The sequence below is a fragment of the Juglans microcarpa x Juglans regia genome, chromosome 7D, assembly GCF_004785595.1.
Source record: "Juglans microcarpa x Juglans regia isolate MS1-56 chromosome 7D, Jm3101_v1.0, whole genome shotgun sequence".
In the NCBI taxonomy this organism is placed as follows: domain Eukaryota; kingdom Viridiplantae; phylum Streptophyta; class Magnoliopsida; order Fagales; family Juglandaceae; genus Juglans; species Juglans microcarpa x Juglans regia.
In genome coordinates this window covers 1320776-1342171 of record NC_054606.1, presented here as the reverse complement: position 1 = coordinate 1342171, position 21396 = coordinate 1320776, and the positions used below count along the sequence as shown (strand labels likewise).

Here is a 21396-nt window from a genome sequence, read left to right as displayed (position 1 = left end):
ACCACCCCCAATTGGGCTGTCACAAGGTGGCTGGGCTGAGTAAGGAAAACTCTCTCCTCTCCCCATTTCTTGTCCAGATCACGAACCTTTTTTTTTTTTTTTTCCCTTCTAAAACTTTTTCTTTTAAATTCGAATCTTTAATTTGTGGTTTTTGTCAAGAGTTATTTAGTTTTTTTTAATAGTTTTGGACTTCATAATATGTTAAATATGTTTCCCTTTATATACACTTAACGTGTCAAAGGACACTCTGTCATGTTGAGTCGTTAATGGGTTAATTACATAAATAAGTTTGACAGAATTCAATAATTTATATTTTGTTTTAAATCATTCTTTTTAATCATTAGATGACATTGGATATCCAATATGATTATTCATACTTTTGAAATATTTAATAATAGAAATTGTATATATAATAATTTTTACGTACTTTTTGTACACTTTATTAATGTGATTGATTACGTAATTTTTTTAATATAAAATAACTGTTTAAACTGGAGTATATAAAAAATATGTAAAAATGATTGTATGTAGTAGAATAAATTTAATAATTATTATTTTCATCGCCCTTTTGATCATTTATTTTTTAAAAATAAAAGTTGATAGATAATTATCTCATTGATATAGAAGTGAAATGATTATATAATATATATAGTTTTTTTTTTTTTAAGATTTTCCTTAAAAAAAAAGAAAAAAAAAACAATTTTGGCGCCAAAATCCCCACTCAATATAAATAAGGCCCTGTTTGGTGCTTTCACATTCCCGGAAGCAAGCTCGCCTCTTTACCATCCATTCAATGGGGTGCAGTCTGGGGTTTCGTCGTTCTCAGTTCGCCGAGGTAATCCGATTCTTCTCCTTTTCTTCTTTTGTAATGATGCTAATAATAACATCACCGTTACCATTCGTCTGGTCGCCGAGAAAGAAGATGAACAATTAAGTAAAGCCCTACGAAATAGGCGCAAGTCATCGATTAAAATCCGACAGAGGCTATTTCTATTTCCACGAGACTCCTGTGTAGTCTTCTGTATTTTTTTCTTTAATCTTTATTTGATCTGATTGATTGGGTTTGCATCCGGGTGAGTCATTTTATGGTGCCAATTTTGGCAAAAAAGAAGGCTTTTCAGAAGTTGGGTGGTTTGGCTTTTGAATGTTGAAACAACTAGGTCTTTCATTGCCACATCCTTTGTAAATCTTGCTTCACTACTTCCATGCTTCCAAAACTTAGGCACGGCCTTTTTGAGATGTATAATGAAAATTTGCTTCCGTAAGAGGGAAATTGATTGTTATGGTTAATAAAATGTTCCAAACGAACTAAACCTGCTATATCTGTAACTTTAGGCTAATAATTCTTCAATAGGGAAGTGAAATCTTGGCATTTTTTGTGATACTTATCATTCCCTGTGTACTTGGACATTGTTATATGACCTGGGGTTTATACCCTCCGCCAAACTAAGTTTCATTTAACTTTTGGCTTTCATAGCTGCATTTTCCGTAGTCTACAAATCTTTACACTCGGATTGGTTTTTTTTTATCGACAATTGGAGCACATAAGTCATGGGTGAACATTGATCCGATGCTTCGTTTTTTATGAAAAACAAATAAAATTTTGATCAATTTCCGTCGGTTGTCATTTGGATTTTTTTTTTTAATTTATTAAGTAATATAGGTGAACAACTATTCATTGTTTTGTGGTGGAATTTGAGAGGAAAGGACCAGACCTCTAACATAATCAATTAGTTTGTCATTCTATTTTCTACGTATTTGCTTATTAAAGTGTTTCTGGCAAGCTATAATTGTTACGGGATTTAGCTTTGCTTCCTTGTTGGCTTCAGCAACATCAAGCAGAAGCATTCAATGAGCATATAAGGAACCTCAAACTGCTTCTTAGCTAGAACTTAAGGTTTGGAAGGTTTCTTTTTTTGCCCATTAATATGTTTTGCCTCTATTCTGTGCAGAAAGTAGAAGCTTTTCCCAGCTAATTGTACAAACAAAAAAGAAAAGGACCCTTTTAACCTTTAATCTTCCTTTCTCTTCAGATACATTTATATGCCAAAAGTAGTTCATAACCAAAACTCTGTCATCCTAATGAAACGTTGCAACTACTTTACCACCATAGGAAAGCATAACAAATGGTAAGAGTTGCAGTGCTGTTGACAAGGGACGTTTTGTAATGCAATTCTTTAGGAGTAGCTCTAATATACTCCTTGTACCCATGAGCTTATTTCTTTGTGTAAAATTTAGAACTTCTTAGCAGGTCACAATCAACTTTTATTGAATTGTGATACTGTGTATTTTGATATGGCAGTCCCTTCATTGAATTGTTTCACAGAAGATTCTATAGTTGATCATCTCTGCTAAATATGCTTGAAGAGTTGAATTCGTCAAGTATTTTCTGATGTAGTTTGTATGTTGAAATGGCTAGGAGCCTAGGATTTGGCATCTTTTCAAGTTAACATCCATGGTTGAAGATGGAAATCCGTTTATCAAGGGAAGGAGATAGATATAACAACTGTCATTTGTTCTTATCTGGGTAAGACAATCCTGGAAATGTGAGTCCTTGAACATACTGGTTCATTACTCCTCTATGAATTTGTGAGATTGGTCTCCCACTAACTTTGACCTGCCAGAGGAAGTGTTTCTTTATGTATGGTATATATGTGTGTGCGTGCTGCATTTACATTTGTAATCAGTAAAAATCTCATATGAAAAGTTATCTTTTTTGGGTTATGTAGTCAGAATTTGGTTTAATCTATATTTTCCACCAAGCAGGTGTTTCATTTCCATCTGTCTTTTCTCAGATGGCATCTAACAGGATAGCCCAAGTCAAAGTCAGAAACTGCTTCCATCTGATAATGTTGTCTCAATGCAACTAGTTGAAATATTCTGTTGGTTCTGGAGAGGAGACTCATTAAAAAATGCACTTTAGTGCCGGTGGGCCCAATTTGTTGCCTCTAAGTTGCGTTCATGAAACTGTGGAGAGTGTTTATCCGCCATCTCCCTCCAATAACAAGGATTCTGAAAGACAATATGAAGAGAAATTCAATTTTGGCTTTCTCAACTGTGCTGATGTCAATGAAGCAGTTGAGCTATCTATTGCAGCATCTGAAGCACTGGTTATACATGAATTAGTGAAGCGTGAGTTAGCTTCAATGGCATTGCCAACAGAATCAGTACTTGAAGTTGCCCTACAGGTGAAACAAGCACGGTTGGAGATTTTGGAAGAGGCCTTCAGTTTCCAAACTGAGGAGAGTGACATATGCTATTCTCTTTCTGACTTGGATGATGTTGCTATGACAGATGCATTTGAAGATGTTGGGTTATCTTACAATAACCCTGATGATCAGTGTGCTTGTGATTCAGCTCAATCTCATGTCAAGGAAACTCCACTATTTGAAAATCGTAGTATATTTCACAATGGATTAAATCACATAGACATCAGATCTCAACAAGTAGATTCTAATCTTATTTCTACACACAGACATTTAGAAGACAATATGGGCATGGACGTGCAGTTAACAAAAGACTTATGTCCAGGATCTCTTGATTGTGAAAGAAAGAGGAAACGTTCTCATGGTCCTGTTCAGGTTTCAACTACCTCAAAATTGGCCGCATATGTTGATTCCATCTTGCACCAGTCTATCCAGGAAAATTCAGGCGGTTTATTTATGAAACAGGTGAAGAATTTTCACCTTCTATGCAAACAACAAAGGGACATATGCAAACAAATCATTTTCCTTCCACATGGTTCGGGGTTTTGAGCTATCTTTCCTCTTATCAGATAAATGTAGAAAATATGGAGCTTAAGTCATAGTGTGTCTAGGATCTCTTTTTTTTTTTTTTTTTGAAATAGATAACTCTATTAATTTTTTCAGGCAGTTGACATTGCTATGGCGAATATAACTCTATTGTGGTTTAATCCTTTTTTCCTGATGCACCACATGGGTCATAAAGATCTGCATTCAAAGTGCAGATATCACTAATTTTTCCGCAAGCTTGTTTAAATTAGTATTTATCTACTGTAAACACGAGTATATGATCTTTGATTCATCTATGATAGTTTTGTTCTCATGTCCTTGGTGTTTTTTCCTCTTTCCATCTCCCTCCTGGTAGGAAGAAGATGCTCATGCACTGTCGAAGCAGAAAAATGCTAGAAGTGTTCCTGCATTTTTTCTTGGTGAGACAAGCTTTCTATCGGAATCAGCAGATATTGCCCCGGATGAAAACTCTTTTGTGCATGAACTCGAGTGCATGTCCAAATTTGGTTCACAGTCAAGCGTACATGTTGAGGGTTCACTTCAAAAGGCTCATGAAGAGATATTGCTTTCTCAAGATGTGGTTAGATCTTCGATTCTATCTTTTGTCGATCCTCTCTGTTCTGTTGTTCCTTGTAGTATTCCTCCGGAAAATGTCAGTTCGACACAAGGCCACAATCTGAATGATGGAGAAAATACTAGAAAAAAATGCTCTAGACCCTTGAGCGAACATGGGATGGAGAATTTGCAAAGGACACTAAACCAAAATCTGGGACCTGATCATGGGGATAACCATGCTGCATACACGGTTAATATAGAAGCTTCTGGTGTATCAACTAGAAGGCAGATGACCTCACTTAAGACTTATAGCATGCTTGTGCCTAACCCTGTATGCTTTTTGGAAGGGGGATGCCTTTACTATAACCAGTCCTTTCAATTAGAATATGATCAAGGGAAGCTTTCTTCAGATCAAAATACGTGCTGCTCCATGTCTTCTGATAAAAGGGGTTCTATCGAGTTCCTACATTCAAGGCCTGTTTCGAATTATGCTGGTGGTAGAAATAATGAGGACACTCAGGAAACTACTATAAACAATAATTCAGTTGCAGAAATGACAAATCTGAAGAGAAATTTGGAGAAAACTACCAGAGAAGAGGACATGTCTCTAATCCAGCCATTGGAGAGGAGAATTTCACCTTGTGTTATGAATCAAAGGGCATCCTGGCATCTGCTGTCTTCTAAGCATTCTGTAAAAAGTTTCACCGGACATCCTAGACATGCTTTGGTACCAGGATGCATTATTAAGCATCACCAAAGCAAAATTGTTCAAAATATGCAATCTAAAGGCTATAATTTCCATGACAACCATGCAAGAAAACGTGTTCATTTCTCTGAAGCAGAGGATCTACTCCAGCAAACCAAGAACCCCCCAAAGCAACAATTTTCACACCAGAACTGTAAGACTTAAATTGCCGTGTTATTTTAACCTTCATTCTTTTCTTGTTGATGCTGACATTGACTATATAATGCATATTTGATGCTTAAACTTTATGTCCCCCACCCTAATGTTTTTTTGTTCAAATCTGTGCAGGCCCAACTCTTAGAGCTCGTAAAGGACCAAATTTGTCCAAAAAATGGTCTAGAGCTTATGGCATGAAAAGTTGTCTCACAAAATCGTCTCACAAGGTTAAGAAGAGATTGAATTTTCTAGGTAAAGAATTCCTTGTTACTGGATTTTCTAGTGAGAAGACAAAGGAAATTGAAGGACTAATATGGAAATATGGTGGCATTGTTCTCTTGGATATTCCTTCTCCAAATTCAAGGGGAAAGGGAAGTGCAAGAGTTATTTGTCAGCACTCTCCTGTTATTCTTTGTTTAAAAAAGGTTGGTTGTTGATGATTAAGATTTTTTTCTTTTTCCATCAATTTTGTATCCCCCTCCCCCTCAAGTTTCATGATATCTTTGAAATGATGCATTTAAAACTGGTCCTTTTTTAATTAGATTTACTTGGGGTGAACTCTCCTTTTTTTTATTTTTTTATTCATAGGAATAATAATTTATTTTCATCCTGTTTCTTAGATTCATTTTGTTTTTTTTGGGTGGAGGTGCACAACCCATAATAACACCTCTTTCAAAGATGTAAATATTAAAAACTTTTTTTTTTTTTTTTTGATAAGTAAACAAAAACTTTGATATGTAAATATTAAAAACTTTGATGCCATCTGGCTATCGCCTATTCATTTCGATCTGAGAACTATCTAAAAATTAAACTTCAATTCTTGCAATGACAAGATTAGATGGGTTTATAAAATGTGGAGTGCAGAAACTTGAGAATTAGCATGAGCTAAGAGTTATAGTTATATGAGTTCAAAAATGCTTTAAGGTGAAAGTACTCTTTTTAATCTGAAAGAAGATAAATGGTTAGAAGTTTATGAATTTTCTAATTTGTGAAACCTGTATTATGTATTACTTTTATTTTATTATATTCCACTGCATGGTTTCATAACTGTTGGAATGCGATGTTGCAATTTCTCATAGTTTTTTTTTTCTCTTTCTTTCTCAGTTAAAAACTACCAAGTTCTTGTATGGGTGTGCAGTGAATGCTATAATACTGAAAGTTGATTGGCTTACCGATTCAATTGTAGCAGGTTCTATTTTACTGCCTGAGAAGTAAGTTGTGTCCCATGCCTGACTTACATTTACATTTTTGTTCTGGGAGTTACCTGGTCCTGTACTTTTTTGTGATACCAACAATGCTTGACGGCTAATGACTATCAGCATAATCAAAGCTTGAAGTTGACTAGGTTTTATTGATCTATGACTATTTAGATTTATTTTACAAGGCTCTGGAAGATTGAGGGTTGGGTAATTTTGCTTCATGTGAAGACAAGAATTCTTCATTTAATGGAGAAAATCTGGTAAATATTATCTGTTTCTGTGGCAACCAGAAGGATTGCTCGACTTTGCTGCTCTGTTTGTTGGTCCAATCATAATAAAAGTATAAGTGACTCCATATAGAGTTTTTTGGATGGAGGGAAAGGTAAAATACCAAATATATGCCTCAAGGTGTGTGGTACGCATGAAATAAAGTGCCTCGAAAAGTTGCTATGTTTTTTGGATGGCTTCATTTGGGAAGATCCTAGCAGGAAGTTCTCTTAAAGAGAAATGAGATAGCTGTAGATTGGCCTTGCTTGGAATGAGCATAATTGGAAATTAAGTTTCTTACTTTTTCTTTTCACAACATAGCCCATCTTTTCCAGTGCAAAGTCTTTTTGATTTTATTGCCTTCATCATCAGGTTGATGGAGAGGACTTCTTAATCTCGCAGAATGCATATCTCACAACCTTCTTGTAGATTTAAAAATGATCAATATGCTATTTTTTCCTTTTGTTGACAGATTAGTGTTGCTGCCACCCCTTCAAATGTTGAACATTTTTTTCTCTATGGTTTAATAATTTTATACTTATATTTCTGCTAGATACATGATTCTATCCAACCGAGTTGATGCAATATGTACCAGAAGTGGAAAGCTAGTTCATCTCAATAACAATATGTATATATTTGAAAGGGTAGGGATTATGCTTCACGGGAAGCATAGTTTCTGCACCAAATTTGCAAAAATATTCAGGGTAAGGATCATTTCACTTTAATTGACATCACAAACTTGAATATTTCATTTTATATCTCCATGGCTATTGTATTCTAATTGGCCTCTCTATGACCATATTTTCTTGGTATTGCAGCTCTGGCATGATTACAAAACCATGATGTTAATTTTCTTACTAAGAGCTGGGAAATGAGTGGAAATGCTTTAGCTAACCTGATAACCTCTGTGAATGCCCTTGTATAAATTATGAAAGAGAAATACTTTAACTATAAAGTGATTATATAAAAGTAAATCCACAAATTGACGAAGATTGATGTGGTATGTCAAATTGTAAAGTTACTTTTATTGTAAAGTTGATCTAATAGATCATATAAAACTACGTCAGTTTGTGGGTTTACTATTGTTTAATCATTTTGTGTCTGTAGCACTTCTCATTTTGAAATATGAGTTTGTACTCTAAAATCTGATTAGTTCTAATATCTAGTGTATTTTGAGTCCTAGACCTAAGGAGTATGAGAAATGTGTTGATTACTGGAGTTGGCAGTGTCCAACATGTGTGTGACTCAAACTGTCAAACACAGCTCCTCTATAGGAGCGTCTGCTAAGACTGCCATATAGCATATGGAATTGAAACTGGGTGTGATGTCTGATATTTACTTTCAAGATAGTGAATTGAAGTTTATTAAATTGCTTTGATCAAGATCATTAGTTTCTGCAGGACTATTTTCCTTTCTATTGAAAGATGACCATTTACGCAGCCCACTTGCATATGATAAAGATATCTACAACTGTTTTGAGAAAACTATAGTCAATATCAGGCCCTTAATACCAGTGATGACTACCTTCTTTCTGGCAGTCCATCTTTTATCCTCAGTTACTATAAAGCTATAGACTGCTGGATGCTAAGCTGCACCTTAATCACTGAAATGTTTGTTTTGCTAAGAAGCCACTTCCACGTAACGTCCGATAAAAAAGATTGACAGACTGAGCAATGACACCTATGCAGCCATTGCAGCCTCTAACTTGTTGCGTTTGTCTTGACTTCATTAGCATTGTTTTGTCCTAAACTTTATTTCTGGTTGATTTCACATTCTTCTTTGATATAGTTTTCTGGTTTCTTAGTTTCAAGAAGTTGGTTCGTTGTTTAATTCAGTCTTTTCTTCTGTTTCTCATTGCCCAGCATGGAGGTGGCCAGGTGTTTAAAACCCTTCAGTGGTTAATAAAAGATCTTGACAATAAAAAGATTTTTATCGGTGCCATCATTGCTGAGGATGAGAGTACAGTATCACGTCAGTTGAAACACTGTGCGGCAGAGCGAGAAATACTCATGATGGTGAGTACTTGTTCTACTCTCTAGAATTGAATCTAACAATGAGTGATTATGTCATCGCCCTAAACTAGCATGTGAAGACAGTCAATTATTCTGCTTTTTCCCTACGTTTTCAACTTTCAATCCTTCTTTTGATCGTATGTTGCAGCCAGCCAGCTGGATCATTAATAGCTTACATTCAGGAAAGCTCCTTCCTATTGCAGAGAAAAACTACTACTTGCCTTTGCCAACAAATAATATTCCAGAGGCTCCTATTTCCATGGGGTGGAGTGAAGAAATATGAACTTCGTTTCTACCACAGGTGCTTACGAGATAAATGCACAAGTATTTAACGAATGTGTATAGTTTAATGTCTATACATATGCTAGATATGAACCGTATGCTTATATATTTGTGGCAGGTATTGGATACGATTGGAACAAATAAAGATTAACTCCATTCTTCTCTAGCTAAGCTATGCCAGTTTGAAGAAAAAAGTCGATGTAGCATGTAGGTTTAGGTAAAGTATTTAAATTGATGATTGTGGGCCTAAAAACAGGGATTGAAAACATTTTCAAAAGGGAAATATTATGTGGAATAAGAGAAAAATTATTTAAATGATAAAAGCTTCTAGGATTAAAAAATAGATTTCTGAACTTCAGATCATGCGCCTTTTGGTAGTTTTAATGATGTTGCTGCTTCTCCAATCTAACAGCCTTTATTCTGATAAATTGATAATGGGATGGGTGGTTAGGTCATACTACTATTTCATGCCAGTCGCCTTACCTAACCTTAATTTCTTCCTTTTAGTTAAAGTTAGGATGATTTTTTTTTTCCATAGTTTTTTTTTTTTTTTTATTTTGTTCTCTATTTTTGGATCATTGAAGTTTTTTAGGACAGGTTTGCAACAGTCTTAGGGAACTTTTTATCTTTCTCTCTGCAGGATGCTTAAAATAAAATCTTAAGCTGACATTACCGTTCAAAGATTTGAACTTCAGGCACAACATAATTTTATAGGTTGAGGACAGGCATGCTCCAACTTCTCTGATGGCCTTGTTGCTCTTTTGTTTAGATTACCAGTGTAGCAGGTTGAACTATAAAAGTTTAGAGGTGGCTTTAATAGTTACCGATTCTAAACTTTTTTTATTGAGTCAGCTTCAAGTGCTAATAAGAACTTATCCATAGATGTTTATGCCTGTGTTTGATATACTTTTCTCACTTGAAGAAACAGCTTAAAAGAGTTAACAAGGTGCTGATCTCCTGTGAAACATCCACTACGGGTGAAGAGGAAACAGTGGGAGACAACCATTGATAGGGCACTGTTTATTTTTCTGTCAATTTTCACAGGAACATTGGCAGTGTAGATAAGGTGCTGGATAGCACACAAGAGAAACAAGCTTCAGACTGGAAATTGGAAAATTTTATCATATCTATCTTGGTGCTTGTTTATTGCCAATAGTATGCAAAGCTGCCTTCCAAGAAATGAAATGGGCATTGTTTCGTTTTCAGCAGTTGCTTCTTGTATTGTATATGCTGATTAATGTTGTTTGGAATTTGTGTTTATGTTTTATGTCGGCAACCATGACAGTGTCAGTGTGTGTCCCTTAGCATTAGTAATGGATTCAACAAAATTAAAATTTGACTAAAGTTTAACTAAATTGCATAAAAAGAAATTGTAGTGAACTCAACAAAGTTACAATATTTTTAGCTTTCATCAATATCACTGGCTAAATCTATTGAATCCCAACTGTTGGCCAAAATATTATTTTGACAAAAAATTTCATCTCCTCACGTGTTCTACTATACAATTTCATTATGCATTCCACTCGGTTGTCTTTGAAATGGTTATATTTAATGCAAATAAATCACTTTCCCTAATATCAATATTTTAAGAAGAGATTATCTATCTTTTCTGTAACTTGCAAATTCTTGAAATTCTTTTAATATTTGTGTGTGCTTAGTTTCGTTTTCTTCTCGGTTTGAAAAAATAACCGTCGTAAAAAAAAGACGGATAAAATTGTTAAAATAATATAAATATTAAAAAATTAATATGTAATTTTTTAATAATGAATAAATATTTAAATTATAATTAGAATTAAAATAATGTCAAAATTAATATTTTAATATAATAGTAATAAATTTGTCGAATCTTTACTTAATATTGTTAAAAAATAGTTAGTTAAATTTATAAAAATAAATTTTCTATCTAAATTTTGGCCAAATTCCAGTACTAGTACACTCATGATAAGGCCTCAGGCCCTCACCTGCCCGTTGCCTGTAAATGACAAGACACAATTTCAATACCTAAAAAGACTCCACGGATTGAATGTATCTTTGTTTGTTCACGTGTTTTGTTCTCTAGCGGGTGCTACTCTGCGGCTGAGTAATACCGTTCAGTGTTATCTATAGTTATTTTTGTAATTTTTTATTCATATTTTTGTAATATTTTTAAAAAATAAAAAAAATAAATTAATATACTTAAAAATCACTTTTTTTTATCATTAAATAAAAAAATAATTTCACTGGAAGGTCAAATAGAGCAGTAATTTTGGGACGACATAGTAATTTTTTTCTTTTTTTCTTTGCCAACTTGAAACACGTTGTCATTTAACACTTTTATTTTTCTTTTTAAGTGAAAAATATTCGGAAATTTGTAGTGAAAGAATTGAAAAATATATATTAAAGCAAATTATCGAAAACTGTAGAATTAAATTCTTCACCAGCTTTGGAAGGTCCTTTTTTTTCGTTTATAAGCTCTTTCCCTCCACTCATCTACGTCCTCTCTGTAATATTATTCTCTGCAGCCTGCTGGAGCAGTACTATTATTTTTAAGAATAAAATTAGTCTGTCGCCTCAATTATTCCGCTTTGGCTGCTTGTCAAAATTTTTTTTATTTAATAATTAAAAAAGTGATTTTAAGTGTATTAAGATATTTTTTTATTTTTTTAAAATATTTAAATATATTAAAAACATGTGAAAAAAAATGAAGGCAAAAATAAAAATCAAAAAGTGAAGTGCGGTATATTTGAGCGGGTTATTTTAGACGGCAAAATAGTCTGACTCTATTTTTAAAATAGAGAATATTACATATTATTCACACCGCCGAAGAAAAATGATTTATTCATAATATTTTTTACAATTATATTTTAAATGAGAGATATTTTTATAAAATATCTTATAAAAATAATATCATTTTATAAAAATATCTGATTTTTTAACATTGTTGTGAAATTTATTTTGAAAATATATCATGTGTCCTTTTTAAAAACTTCAATTACAACCAAACAATGATCACTTCTCTGAGGTTTTCACCGAAAAAAGAAAAAAGAAAACCTTCACTGAAAGTTTTCATGCTGTGATTTTGTACTTCAAAATCTTGGACCACCATAAACGCGCGTAGCCTTCATTCGAAAGGCATTTTCCTCGTGGAAACTATATATTGTGAGGCAAAGGATTTGGTCAAATAGATGCATGCATCGCAACGTGTCATGCCCGCGAAGGTACTTCTTGTGGATTCCCACTTCTTAATTCTGTGGGGCATGTGCTTCACGCGCACAAATTGCTAAATCTTTCTCATGCAACAACACATGAATGAATGAAGTGAATCTATAAAGTGTGTGGTCTGTGTGGGCTAATTTCATACCAATTCTACCTTCACTAAGAATGGTTGTCACAAATTACACAGAGTCAACGGATGGAGAAGAAGAAAAGCTAAGCCAAGAATGCAAGGAACTTCTTCTTTCTCTTCCCAAAGAGAAAGGGTGGCGAACCCATCATCTCTTCAAGTACCAAGGCTTTTGGTGCCAGCCAAGGGAGATCCAATCCATAATCTCTTTTCAAAAGCACTTCCAAGCAAGCGACACTGATGTCGTATTAGCCTCCATACCAAAATCAGGCACCACATGGTTGAAAGCCTTGGCTTTTGCCATCGTGAATCGAAAGCGTTTTGCCATTTCAAACATTAACCATCCTTTGCTTACATCCAACCCCCACGATCTTGTACCCTTCTTTGAGTACAAGGCTTATGCAAACAACCAGCTTCCTGACCTCTCCAAACTTCCACAGCCTAGGCTTTTTGGCACTCATATTCCATTTGGTTCCTTGCCTAACTCCATCAAGAAGTCTAGCTGTCGGGTTGTTTACATCAGCAGAAACCCGTTTGACACTTTCATCTCCTCGTGGCATTTCATTAACAAAATCAAGCCACGATCTATGGCCTCAATGTCACTAGACGAAGCCTTTGAAATGTTCTGCAAGGGGGTCATTGGGTTTGGTCCCTTTTGGGAACACATTTTGGGCTACTGGAAGGAGAGCACAGAAAAACCTCATAAGGTATTGTTCTTGAAGTACGAGGACATGAAAGAAGATATCAATTCATGCTTGAAAAATTTAGCAGAGTTCATGGGGTTCCCATTTTCTTTGGAGGAGGAGAGAGGTGGGATTATTGAAAAGATTGCAAAGCTGTGTAGTTTTGAGAATATGAAGGATTTGGAGGTAAACAAATCTGGCAAGTCTATAAAGAACTTCGAAAACAAGAACTTGTTTAGAAAGGGTGATGTGGGAGATTGGGTGAACTATCTCTCGCCAAGGCAGGTGGAGCAATTAACCAAAGTCGTGGAGGAGAAGTTAGGCGGTTCTGGTTTGTCGTTTAAAGTGTTTTCTTAATAAGTACTACCACAAGCAATACATGATGATGTGGTCACGTTAATTGTGCTTTATATATGTGTGTGTGTATGTGCGCCCCCCGCGTGCAATATCCAGCTAGCTACCTGATCACCTGTGTTGGACAGACCAATAAATATTTCATGATATGCTGATATTCAAACAATGTAGTGATCTTCATGCATAAAAGATCATCATCAATTTCAGTTTTTGACAGCATAATTAAATTTAAAGATTTCAGGAGGGTTCTGTTTCCCTTGTTACTTCATTCCTGTGGCCATACTCAAATTTAAGAGTTTTCACGATAATTGACACCAGCTTTAATATTTCCCAATCAGAGCAACATATATATATATATATATATATATATACACACGTATCAGAAAGCTATCTAGCTATAAGCTTCATGTGTTATAATAAAGGTTCAAATTTATCTACACAAAATTTAAATAGATTTGATTTTAATTATGCATGTATATCATTGAATGGGGATATTGTCAGCTTATAAAGATCAGCTTAGGAAGTAAAAAATGGGTACAGTAGTACTGTTGCATACAGCCTGTCATGCACGAACAACTTCAATGATAAAAAGAAAAAGAGCACAATGAAATACTGAACCGATCCATCCGCAAGACCAGTTATTGCGTAAAGCAAGTAATTACGTTTTAGGCTTCGTCCGTTCGGTTACTAACTTCATTTTAATTTATCTTTAACTCATTATAATTTTTTTAAATTTTAATATAAAATATAATAAATAATTTAATTTTTTTAAATTATAAAATAATATTATTATTAAAAAATAATTTTTTTAATAATATTTTATTATCTCAACCCTACTCAATTTAACATCTAAATTATAGCACCTTAATCTCTCGAACATACTTTAATCCATAATTTTTTTTTATAAGGTTAAGCAGTCATTGCTTGCTTGTCACGTCATTGCACATTAATAATAGATTTATTTTATTTATTTAATTGGTGCAGTTCTTGTGTCAACTTACCCGTTGCAATTCTCATAATTAAGAGATAATAATATTATATTATCGTTAATTAATTTGGAAATGGGAGTGTGGGGAGTATTCTGCTTCATAATCAAATCAATGGCTACGTGAGCCCGTCCATCAACAAGTTGACGACCCACACATGTGGTCTCGAAATATCTGAGCCGAAACTTTTTTTTTTGGTTTAAGATCAGTCAGGTGATACGGATTCAATCCGATTTAGTTTTGAAGGGTCTGTTTGGATCGGGTTGACATCTGAAATGGATATGTGTCCGACCCGACCATATCCATTTCAGGTGTCAACCCGATCCGAGCAGACCCTTCAAAACCAAATCGGGTTGAACCCGTATCACTATCACCTGACTGATCTTAAACAAAAAAAAAAAAAACAAAGCTTTTGGCTGAGATATTTCGAGACCATATGTGTGGGTCGTCAACTTGTTGATAGACGGGCTCACGTAGCCATTGACTTGATTCTGAAGCAGACTACTCCCCACACTCCCATTTTTAAATTAATTAACGATAATATAATATTATTATCTCTTAATTATGAGAATTGCAACGGGTAAGTTGACACAAGAACTGCACCAATTAAATAAATAAAATAAATCTATTATTAACGTGCAATGACGTGACAAGCAAGCAATGACTGCTTAACTTTATAAAAAAAAATTATGGATTAAAGTATGTTCGAGGGATTAAGGTTGAATAATTTAGACGTTGAATTGAGTGGAATTGAAATAATAAAATATTATTAAAAAAATTATTTTTTAATATAATTATTATTTTATAATTTAAAAAAATTAAATTATTTATTATATTTTATATTAAAATTTAAAAAAATTATAATAAGTTAAAGATAAATTAAAATGAAGTTAGTAAGCGACCGAACGAAGCCTAAAACGTAATTACTTGCTTTAGGCAATAACTGGTCTTGCGGATGGATCGGTTCAGTATTTTATTGTGCTCTTTTTCTTTCGAGTTTTGTAGCTACAAGCGAGTTCGTGCATCATATCGCGTACCGATGATTTTTTTAATTTAAAAAAAATAAAAAGAATTTTTTTGAGAGAAAAAAAAAATCTCCTATATCATAAAAATTATTTTTATCTTTAATTCACATCGTTTCGTTAAATATATATATTATATATCAATATTAATGGACGAATTGATACACCAACTTGTTTATAGTAAGATTTTTTTCTTTTCTTTTTATCATTGAAGTTGTTCGTGCATGACAGGCTGTATGCAACAGTACTACTGTACCCATTTTTTACTTCCTAAGCTGTCTTTATAAGCTGACAATATCCCCATTCAATGATATACATGCATAATTAAAATCAAATCTATTTAAATTTTGTGTAGATAAATTTGAACCTTTATTATAACACATGAAGCTTATAGCTAGATAGTTTTCTGATACGTGTATATATATATATATATATATATATAATATATATATATATGTTGCTCTGATTGGGAAATATTAAAGCTGGTGTCAATTACCGTGAAAACTCTTAAATTTGAGTATGGCCACAGGAATGAAGTAACAAGGGAAACAGAACCCTCCTGAAATCTTTAAATTTAATTATGCTGTCAAAAACTGAAATTGATGATGATCTTTTATGCATGAAGATCACTACATTGTTTGAATATCAGCATATCATGAAATATTTATTGGTCTGTCCAACACAGGTGATCAGGTAGCTAGCTGGATATTGCACGCGGGGGGCGCAATATAGTGTCAACCCGATACGGATTCAACCCGATTTGGTTTTGAAGGGTCTGTTCGGATCGGGTTGACACCTGAAATGGATATGGTCGGGTCGGACACATATCCGATACTTTGAGCTCGGGTGGCAGGGTGCAACAGACAGGAATGAAACAGATAGTAGTGTGGCCATCGACCTGGGCTCCCTCGCTCGCTGGATTGGACCACCAACCCATCTCATAATTAAGTCATTACCAGAAATTATTAACATTAAGGTTTAGTTTAGATTTTCAATTCCTCTCAATTCATCTCAATTTATCATTATAAATTTTTTAAATTCTAACACTAAATATAATAAATAATTCAACCTTTTCAAATTCTAAAATAATAATAATATTTCAACAATATTTTATCATCTCAATTCAACTCAACTCACTTCAACATCTAAACACACCTTAAAAAATAAGGCTGCGAGCCTGCATTTTTGTGTACTGATACAGCTAGAGATGTTGAGTACGTACGTACAGCCAGCATGCATCGTCCTTAAATTTTCTTTTTCTAATTAATTTTTCCTTTTAAAAATCATTACACCCCCTTATAAATTAACTTACGGGTTCTTTTTTCTTCAGACTCATTTATGCATGGGCACAGCTTCGCAAGTGCCAAGAGAAGCATACACACACACATATATAAATATATATATGATCGTACTGCTCATTTTTGCGTTCCAATTAAATTTGATCAAAAGGGCTGTCAAAAAACACTTGTATATATCATGCATGATCATGACTCCATGCATTGAGAACTTGTGAATTATATATGTCAATATGATCTTGTAAGCACCTGTGGAGAACCATCACGATCATGATCTACCGCGATTTGATCTTTGTATATATATCCGCTAAAGTCTTGCTCTATATATATATATAACTTCTCTGATGGCCGGCCTGGTTGCAGCGCTATGAAATTAAGATGGTTATGTGTTTGTGTGTGTTTCCCAGCCAAAATGGGAAGATAAAAAACAGTTGAAAGCTGTAAGGTTGGGAGAACAGTTAATAATTTGCTCCGGATGTATTGTATAGTACTCTGTAGCCAGCTGTGACAGTCAGAACTTGAAAGTTGAAGCCAGCTGAGATTTTTTTTTTTTTTTTAACTTTGTAATTTGTATATAAAGTTTTCAGAGATTTTCGTAAATGGATAAAATTGTAAGTTCAACAAGACCAAAAATTGTATATAAAGATGGCGGTAAATAGATAAAACAGTAGAATAAGCATAGGAAAGAAAAAGATAAAAAATAAGTCGGTTATGTGAAGAATGTAACAAAGCTAATGGCATATCCGTAAATATGTCAATAAAACGGAGGGATAAAAACGTAAAAACAGAAATAAAAGAAAACACATTAGGGATAAAGACCAAAAAGTAGTCGGCAAAAGAAGGGTAAACCTATAAAAATACGAACAGAAGATAACACAAATCAAGGATAGAAAGAAAAAATAAATATAAAAATAGAGGTAAAATAGGAAAATAAAATGTTAGATGAAAATACTATTCATCTAACATTCGCGTCTATATATATATAGTAGATATATATTTTCTTGATCTGCAATTAAGGGTGCAAATCGGTCGGTTCGGTCTAGTCCAGTCTAGTGCAGTGATGGACTGAATATATCTTTTCTTGATCCGCAATTAAGGGTGCAAATCGGTCGGTTCTGTCTAGTCCAGTCCAACCCGGTGTCCATCATTTTCCCAAAACCGACTGGACCGAACACCCATAGGGACCGGACCGGACTGGTAGCTATCGGTCCAGTCTAATTTTTTTTTATTTTTTAAATCAATTAATAAAAAAAACTTATTTAAAATACTAAATTAAAATTTAGTGACTTATTAATGTGGATTATATAACTAACTCAATAAAAAAATATTTTATGTAGTCAATGATAATAAATTAGATGAAAATTACATTATTAATTTATATAATTACTATATAATTAGCTAATTAATATTATATATTAGTTAATTGATAGAATATTAACAAGTGTTAATAACATATTTAAAATTTTATATTGTTAATTATGATAGGTTAAATGAAAATTATATAATAAATTATACAATTGTTATATAAATAATATATATAAAACATTTTTATTTTTATTTTTCATTCGGTCTGGTCCGAGGTGGAAAAATCCTAGACTGAGACCAGACCGAAACTTTTCGGTATTCTAAAATATAAATCGAGACCGACCGGTCTCAATCTCGGTCTGGTCCAAACCAAAACGATAGGTTTGGTCAGTCAGGATCGACCGTCTATCACCCCTATCCGCAATCGACGAAGAATGAGATTAACTTGAAAGTGGTATCATTTACTAACCATATTTGCTATTCATCATCCTCACACACCACATATCACATTTATTTTTATTTTTAAATTAAAAAAAAAATTGGTTGTATTCTTCATAAATTAATTGATTTCATTTCTCATCATCCATATATCACATATTTAGGAAGAGAAAAAATAAAATAAAAAATTTATATGTAATATGTGGTGTGAAGATGATAAGTATAATTTTTCTATACTAAAAGATGAGGACCCGACAGCACTAGTACTATACGGGAACAAAAATCACTTCGGTGATTTATGTCTTAATTTGTTTGTTCACAAGTACTTTTATTTGGAAAGGAAAAGAAGTAATTTGCATGCAATAATTATTTCCCTTATCAATCTCGAATTTTGGCAATTGAATTTTGACACAGGAGGATCCAATATTTCGATGAATTGGTAGTAGCGCTGGAGTATCTTGGCGATCGATCATCGGGAAGATCATCACCAAAGTAATAATTAATTAAAGAAAAGATTAATCAAATCCATCGAAATTAAGAAAGTGGTGTCAACTATTAATAGAATAACCCGACCCACCACCATTCATTCTTCAACAAAAGCACGATTAATGACTCAGCTATATATATATATATATATATATATATATATATATATATATATATATATATTAACTGTTTAATTAAACAGTATATATATTTTGGTACGTATATAAGAACAGTAAAACCCAATTGCCTAATCCACACAAGTCAATTCATGATGTCCGCCACTCCTACCCCGGCATTGATCCAAAAATAATTCCAGGAATAATAAAAGAACCCAAAACTCGTCCTTTCTTCGCGGAGAAAACATTTTGGAAGCCAATTTATAACTTCGAAGTTAAAGGACCGAGTAGTACTGATCTGCATAATGTTGTTCGGATCGACTAATATATATTTAATTGTTGTAATTTATTTGATGCATGGCACCATCGATATTTTCATGCATGCAGTGATATTTTAGAGGTTAAAATCATGTTAGATGAACGTAGCCTTCATGCAAATTGAAGGCCTTTCCTCGTGGGAAAATATATAGTACTAGCTAGCTTTTTAGCTACTGCCCCCTCGTGCCTAGCTAGCTGTTATCAGAAAAGAAACCCGGCCCCGTCCTATCTATATTATGCAGACGTACGTAAAAGATCAACTAGCTAGGAACGTAACATATATCGTGAAAGAAAGGGCACTAGGAATATGGACAACATTAATAACGAGGTGCCACTGCCGCCCACGATAGTCTTGTGGCTTGCCACTTCTGATTTCTTTGGCATGCAGCATGTTTTTCATGCGCACAAACTGCCAAAGTTCTGTCGAACCGAAGAAGTGAGTGAAGTACTGAAGCTATAAAGAAGTAGTGTATGTGAGCTAAATTCCATACCAATTTCCATTCCACAACTTTTTCAAATGGTTATCACCCATTCCATAAAAAACCAACCGAGGGATGGAGATCAAGAAGCCGGAGAAGAAGGAAAGCTAAGCCAAGAATGCAAGGAACTTCTTCTTTCTCTTCCCAAAGAGAAAGGGTGGCGAACCTCTCATCTCTACAAATACCAAGGCTTTTGGTGCCAGTCAAGGGAGATCGAATCCACAATCTCTTTCCAAAGGCACTTCCAAGCAAGCGACACTGATGTAGTATTAGCCACCATACCAAAATCAGGCACCACATGGTTGAAAGCCTTGGCTTTTGCCATCGTGAGTCGCGAGCGTTTTCCAATCTTCTCAAACAACCATCCTTTGCTTAAATTCAACCCCCACGATCTTGTACCTTTCTTTGAATACAAGATCTATGCAAATGACCAGCTTCCTGACCTCTCCAACCTTCCACAGCCTAGACTTTTTGGCACTCACATTCCTTTTGCTTCCTTACCTAGCTCCATCAAGAAATCTAGCTGTCGGCTGGTTTATATCTGCAGAAACCCATTTGACACTTTCATCTCCTCGTGGCATTTCATTAATAAAATCAAGCCACGATCTCAAGCCCCAATGCCACTAGAAGAAGGCTTTGAAATGTACTGCCAGGGGGTTATTGGGTTTGGTCCCTTTTGGGAACACATGTTGGGTTACTGGAAGGAGAGCAGAGACAGGCCCAATAAAGTATTGTTCTTGAAGTACGAGGACATGAAAAAAGACATCACTTTCCAGTTGAAAAAATTAGCAGAGTTCTTGGGGTTCCCGTTTTCTGTGGAGGAGGAGAGAGGTGGAGTTATTGAAAAGATTGCAAAGCTGTGTAGTTTTGAGAATATGAAGGATTTGGAGGTAAACAAATCTGGGACGTCGATAAAGAACTTCGAAAACAAGAACTTGTTCAGGAAGGGAGAGGTCGGAGATTGGATAAACTACCTGTCGCCTAGGCAGGTGGAGCAACTGACCAAAGTCATGGAAGAGAAGTTAGGTGCCTCTGGTTTGTCGTTTGAAGTGTTCTCTTAATTACTACTACTACTACTACAAGCAATATTACATGCATCATGTGGTCTCAGCTCGAACAATATTTAATATTGTAATTTGTATCCCTAATGCAATAATATATATATATATATATATATATATATATAAATCCAGCCAATTATGATCGGATCCGTTTATATATATTAATCTTCAAAAGCAGGAACTAATTAACAAATTAATCAAAGAAAACGCTAATAATTTGTTCCCTAGGTTTGCAGTACATTTTAATTTTTTTTCTTTTTTTAAAAAAATGTTTTATAAAAATAAAAAAATAAAGATGAATGAAGTAGCGACCACACCCAGCCCAGCCGTATTCTTAATCCAGAATATTAATGCGTATAACGGCCGGCACAAAATTAATCAAACGTAGTTATAATTGTGTTACGTTCTCAATGGGATAACGGCGGACATACTTTTATGGAAATCAAGAGATGTTGCTTTTTTCCAATGGTTCGTTGTACTTTAAAATTGTTTGGGTATGGTTATATCTACTTTTAATGTCGGTCAATTGCACCGTCCCCATCATCCTCTCTGGCTACCTCTCA

General features: G+C 34.2%; 3 protein-coding genes across 11 annotated transcripts; all 3 read left to right on the top strand.

The window, feature by feature from the left end:
- Positions 1-765: 765 nt before the first annotated feature.
- LOC121240062 lies at positions 766-10197 on the top strand. Of its 9 annotated transcripts, none has more exons than XR_005935429.1 (12): positions 769-835; positions 1830-1897; positions 2420-2546; positions 2796-3671; positions 4108-5206; positions 5341-5633; positions 6313-6419; positions 7228-7378; positions 8537-8689; positions 8890-8987; positions 9087-9185; positions 9609-10197. XR_005935429.1 is itself a non-coding variant. In XM_041137515.1 (11 exons), the coding sequence occupies exons 4-11, from the start codon at positions 2913-2915 to the stop codon at positions 9628-9630; spliced, it is 2682 nt and encodes an 893-aa protein (XP_040993449.1). In that variant the 5' UTR covers positions 776-835; positions 1830-1897; positions 2420-2546; positions 2796-2912; the 3' UTR covers positions 9631-10197. The 9 variants fall into 9 exon arrangements, 2 of the variants coding, with proteins under 2 accessions (XP_040993449.1, XP_040993448.1); XR_005935428.1 differs by having other exon boundaries at positions 776-835; positions 2767-3671; XR_005935430.1 differs by having other exon boundaries at positions 776-835; positions 9946-10195.
- A 2131-nt stretch (positions 10198-12328) lies between these two features.
- LOC121239413 (cytosolic sulfotransferase 15-like) lies at positions 12329-16317 on the top strand. The gene is made up of 2 exons (XM_041136666.1): positions 12329-13318; positions 16285-16317. The coding sequence occupies exons 1-2, from the start codon at positions 12329-12331 to the stop codon at positions 16315-16317; spliced, it is 1023 nt and encodes a 340-aa protein (XP_040992600.1).
- A 3406-nt stretch (positions 16318-19723) lies between these two features.
- LOC121238341 (cytosolic sulfotransferase 15-like) lies at positions 19724-20937 on the top strand. The gene has a single exon (XM_041135179.1). The coding sequence runs from the start codon at positions 19811-19813 to the stop codon at positions 20831-20833; it is 1023 nt and encodes a 340-aa protein (XP_040991113.1). The 5' UTR covers positions 19724-19810; the 3' UTR covers positions 20834-20937.
- The last annotated feature ends 459 nt before the right edge of the window (positions 20938-21396 follow it).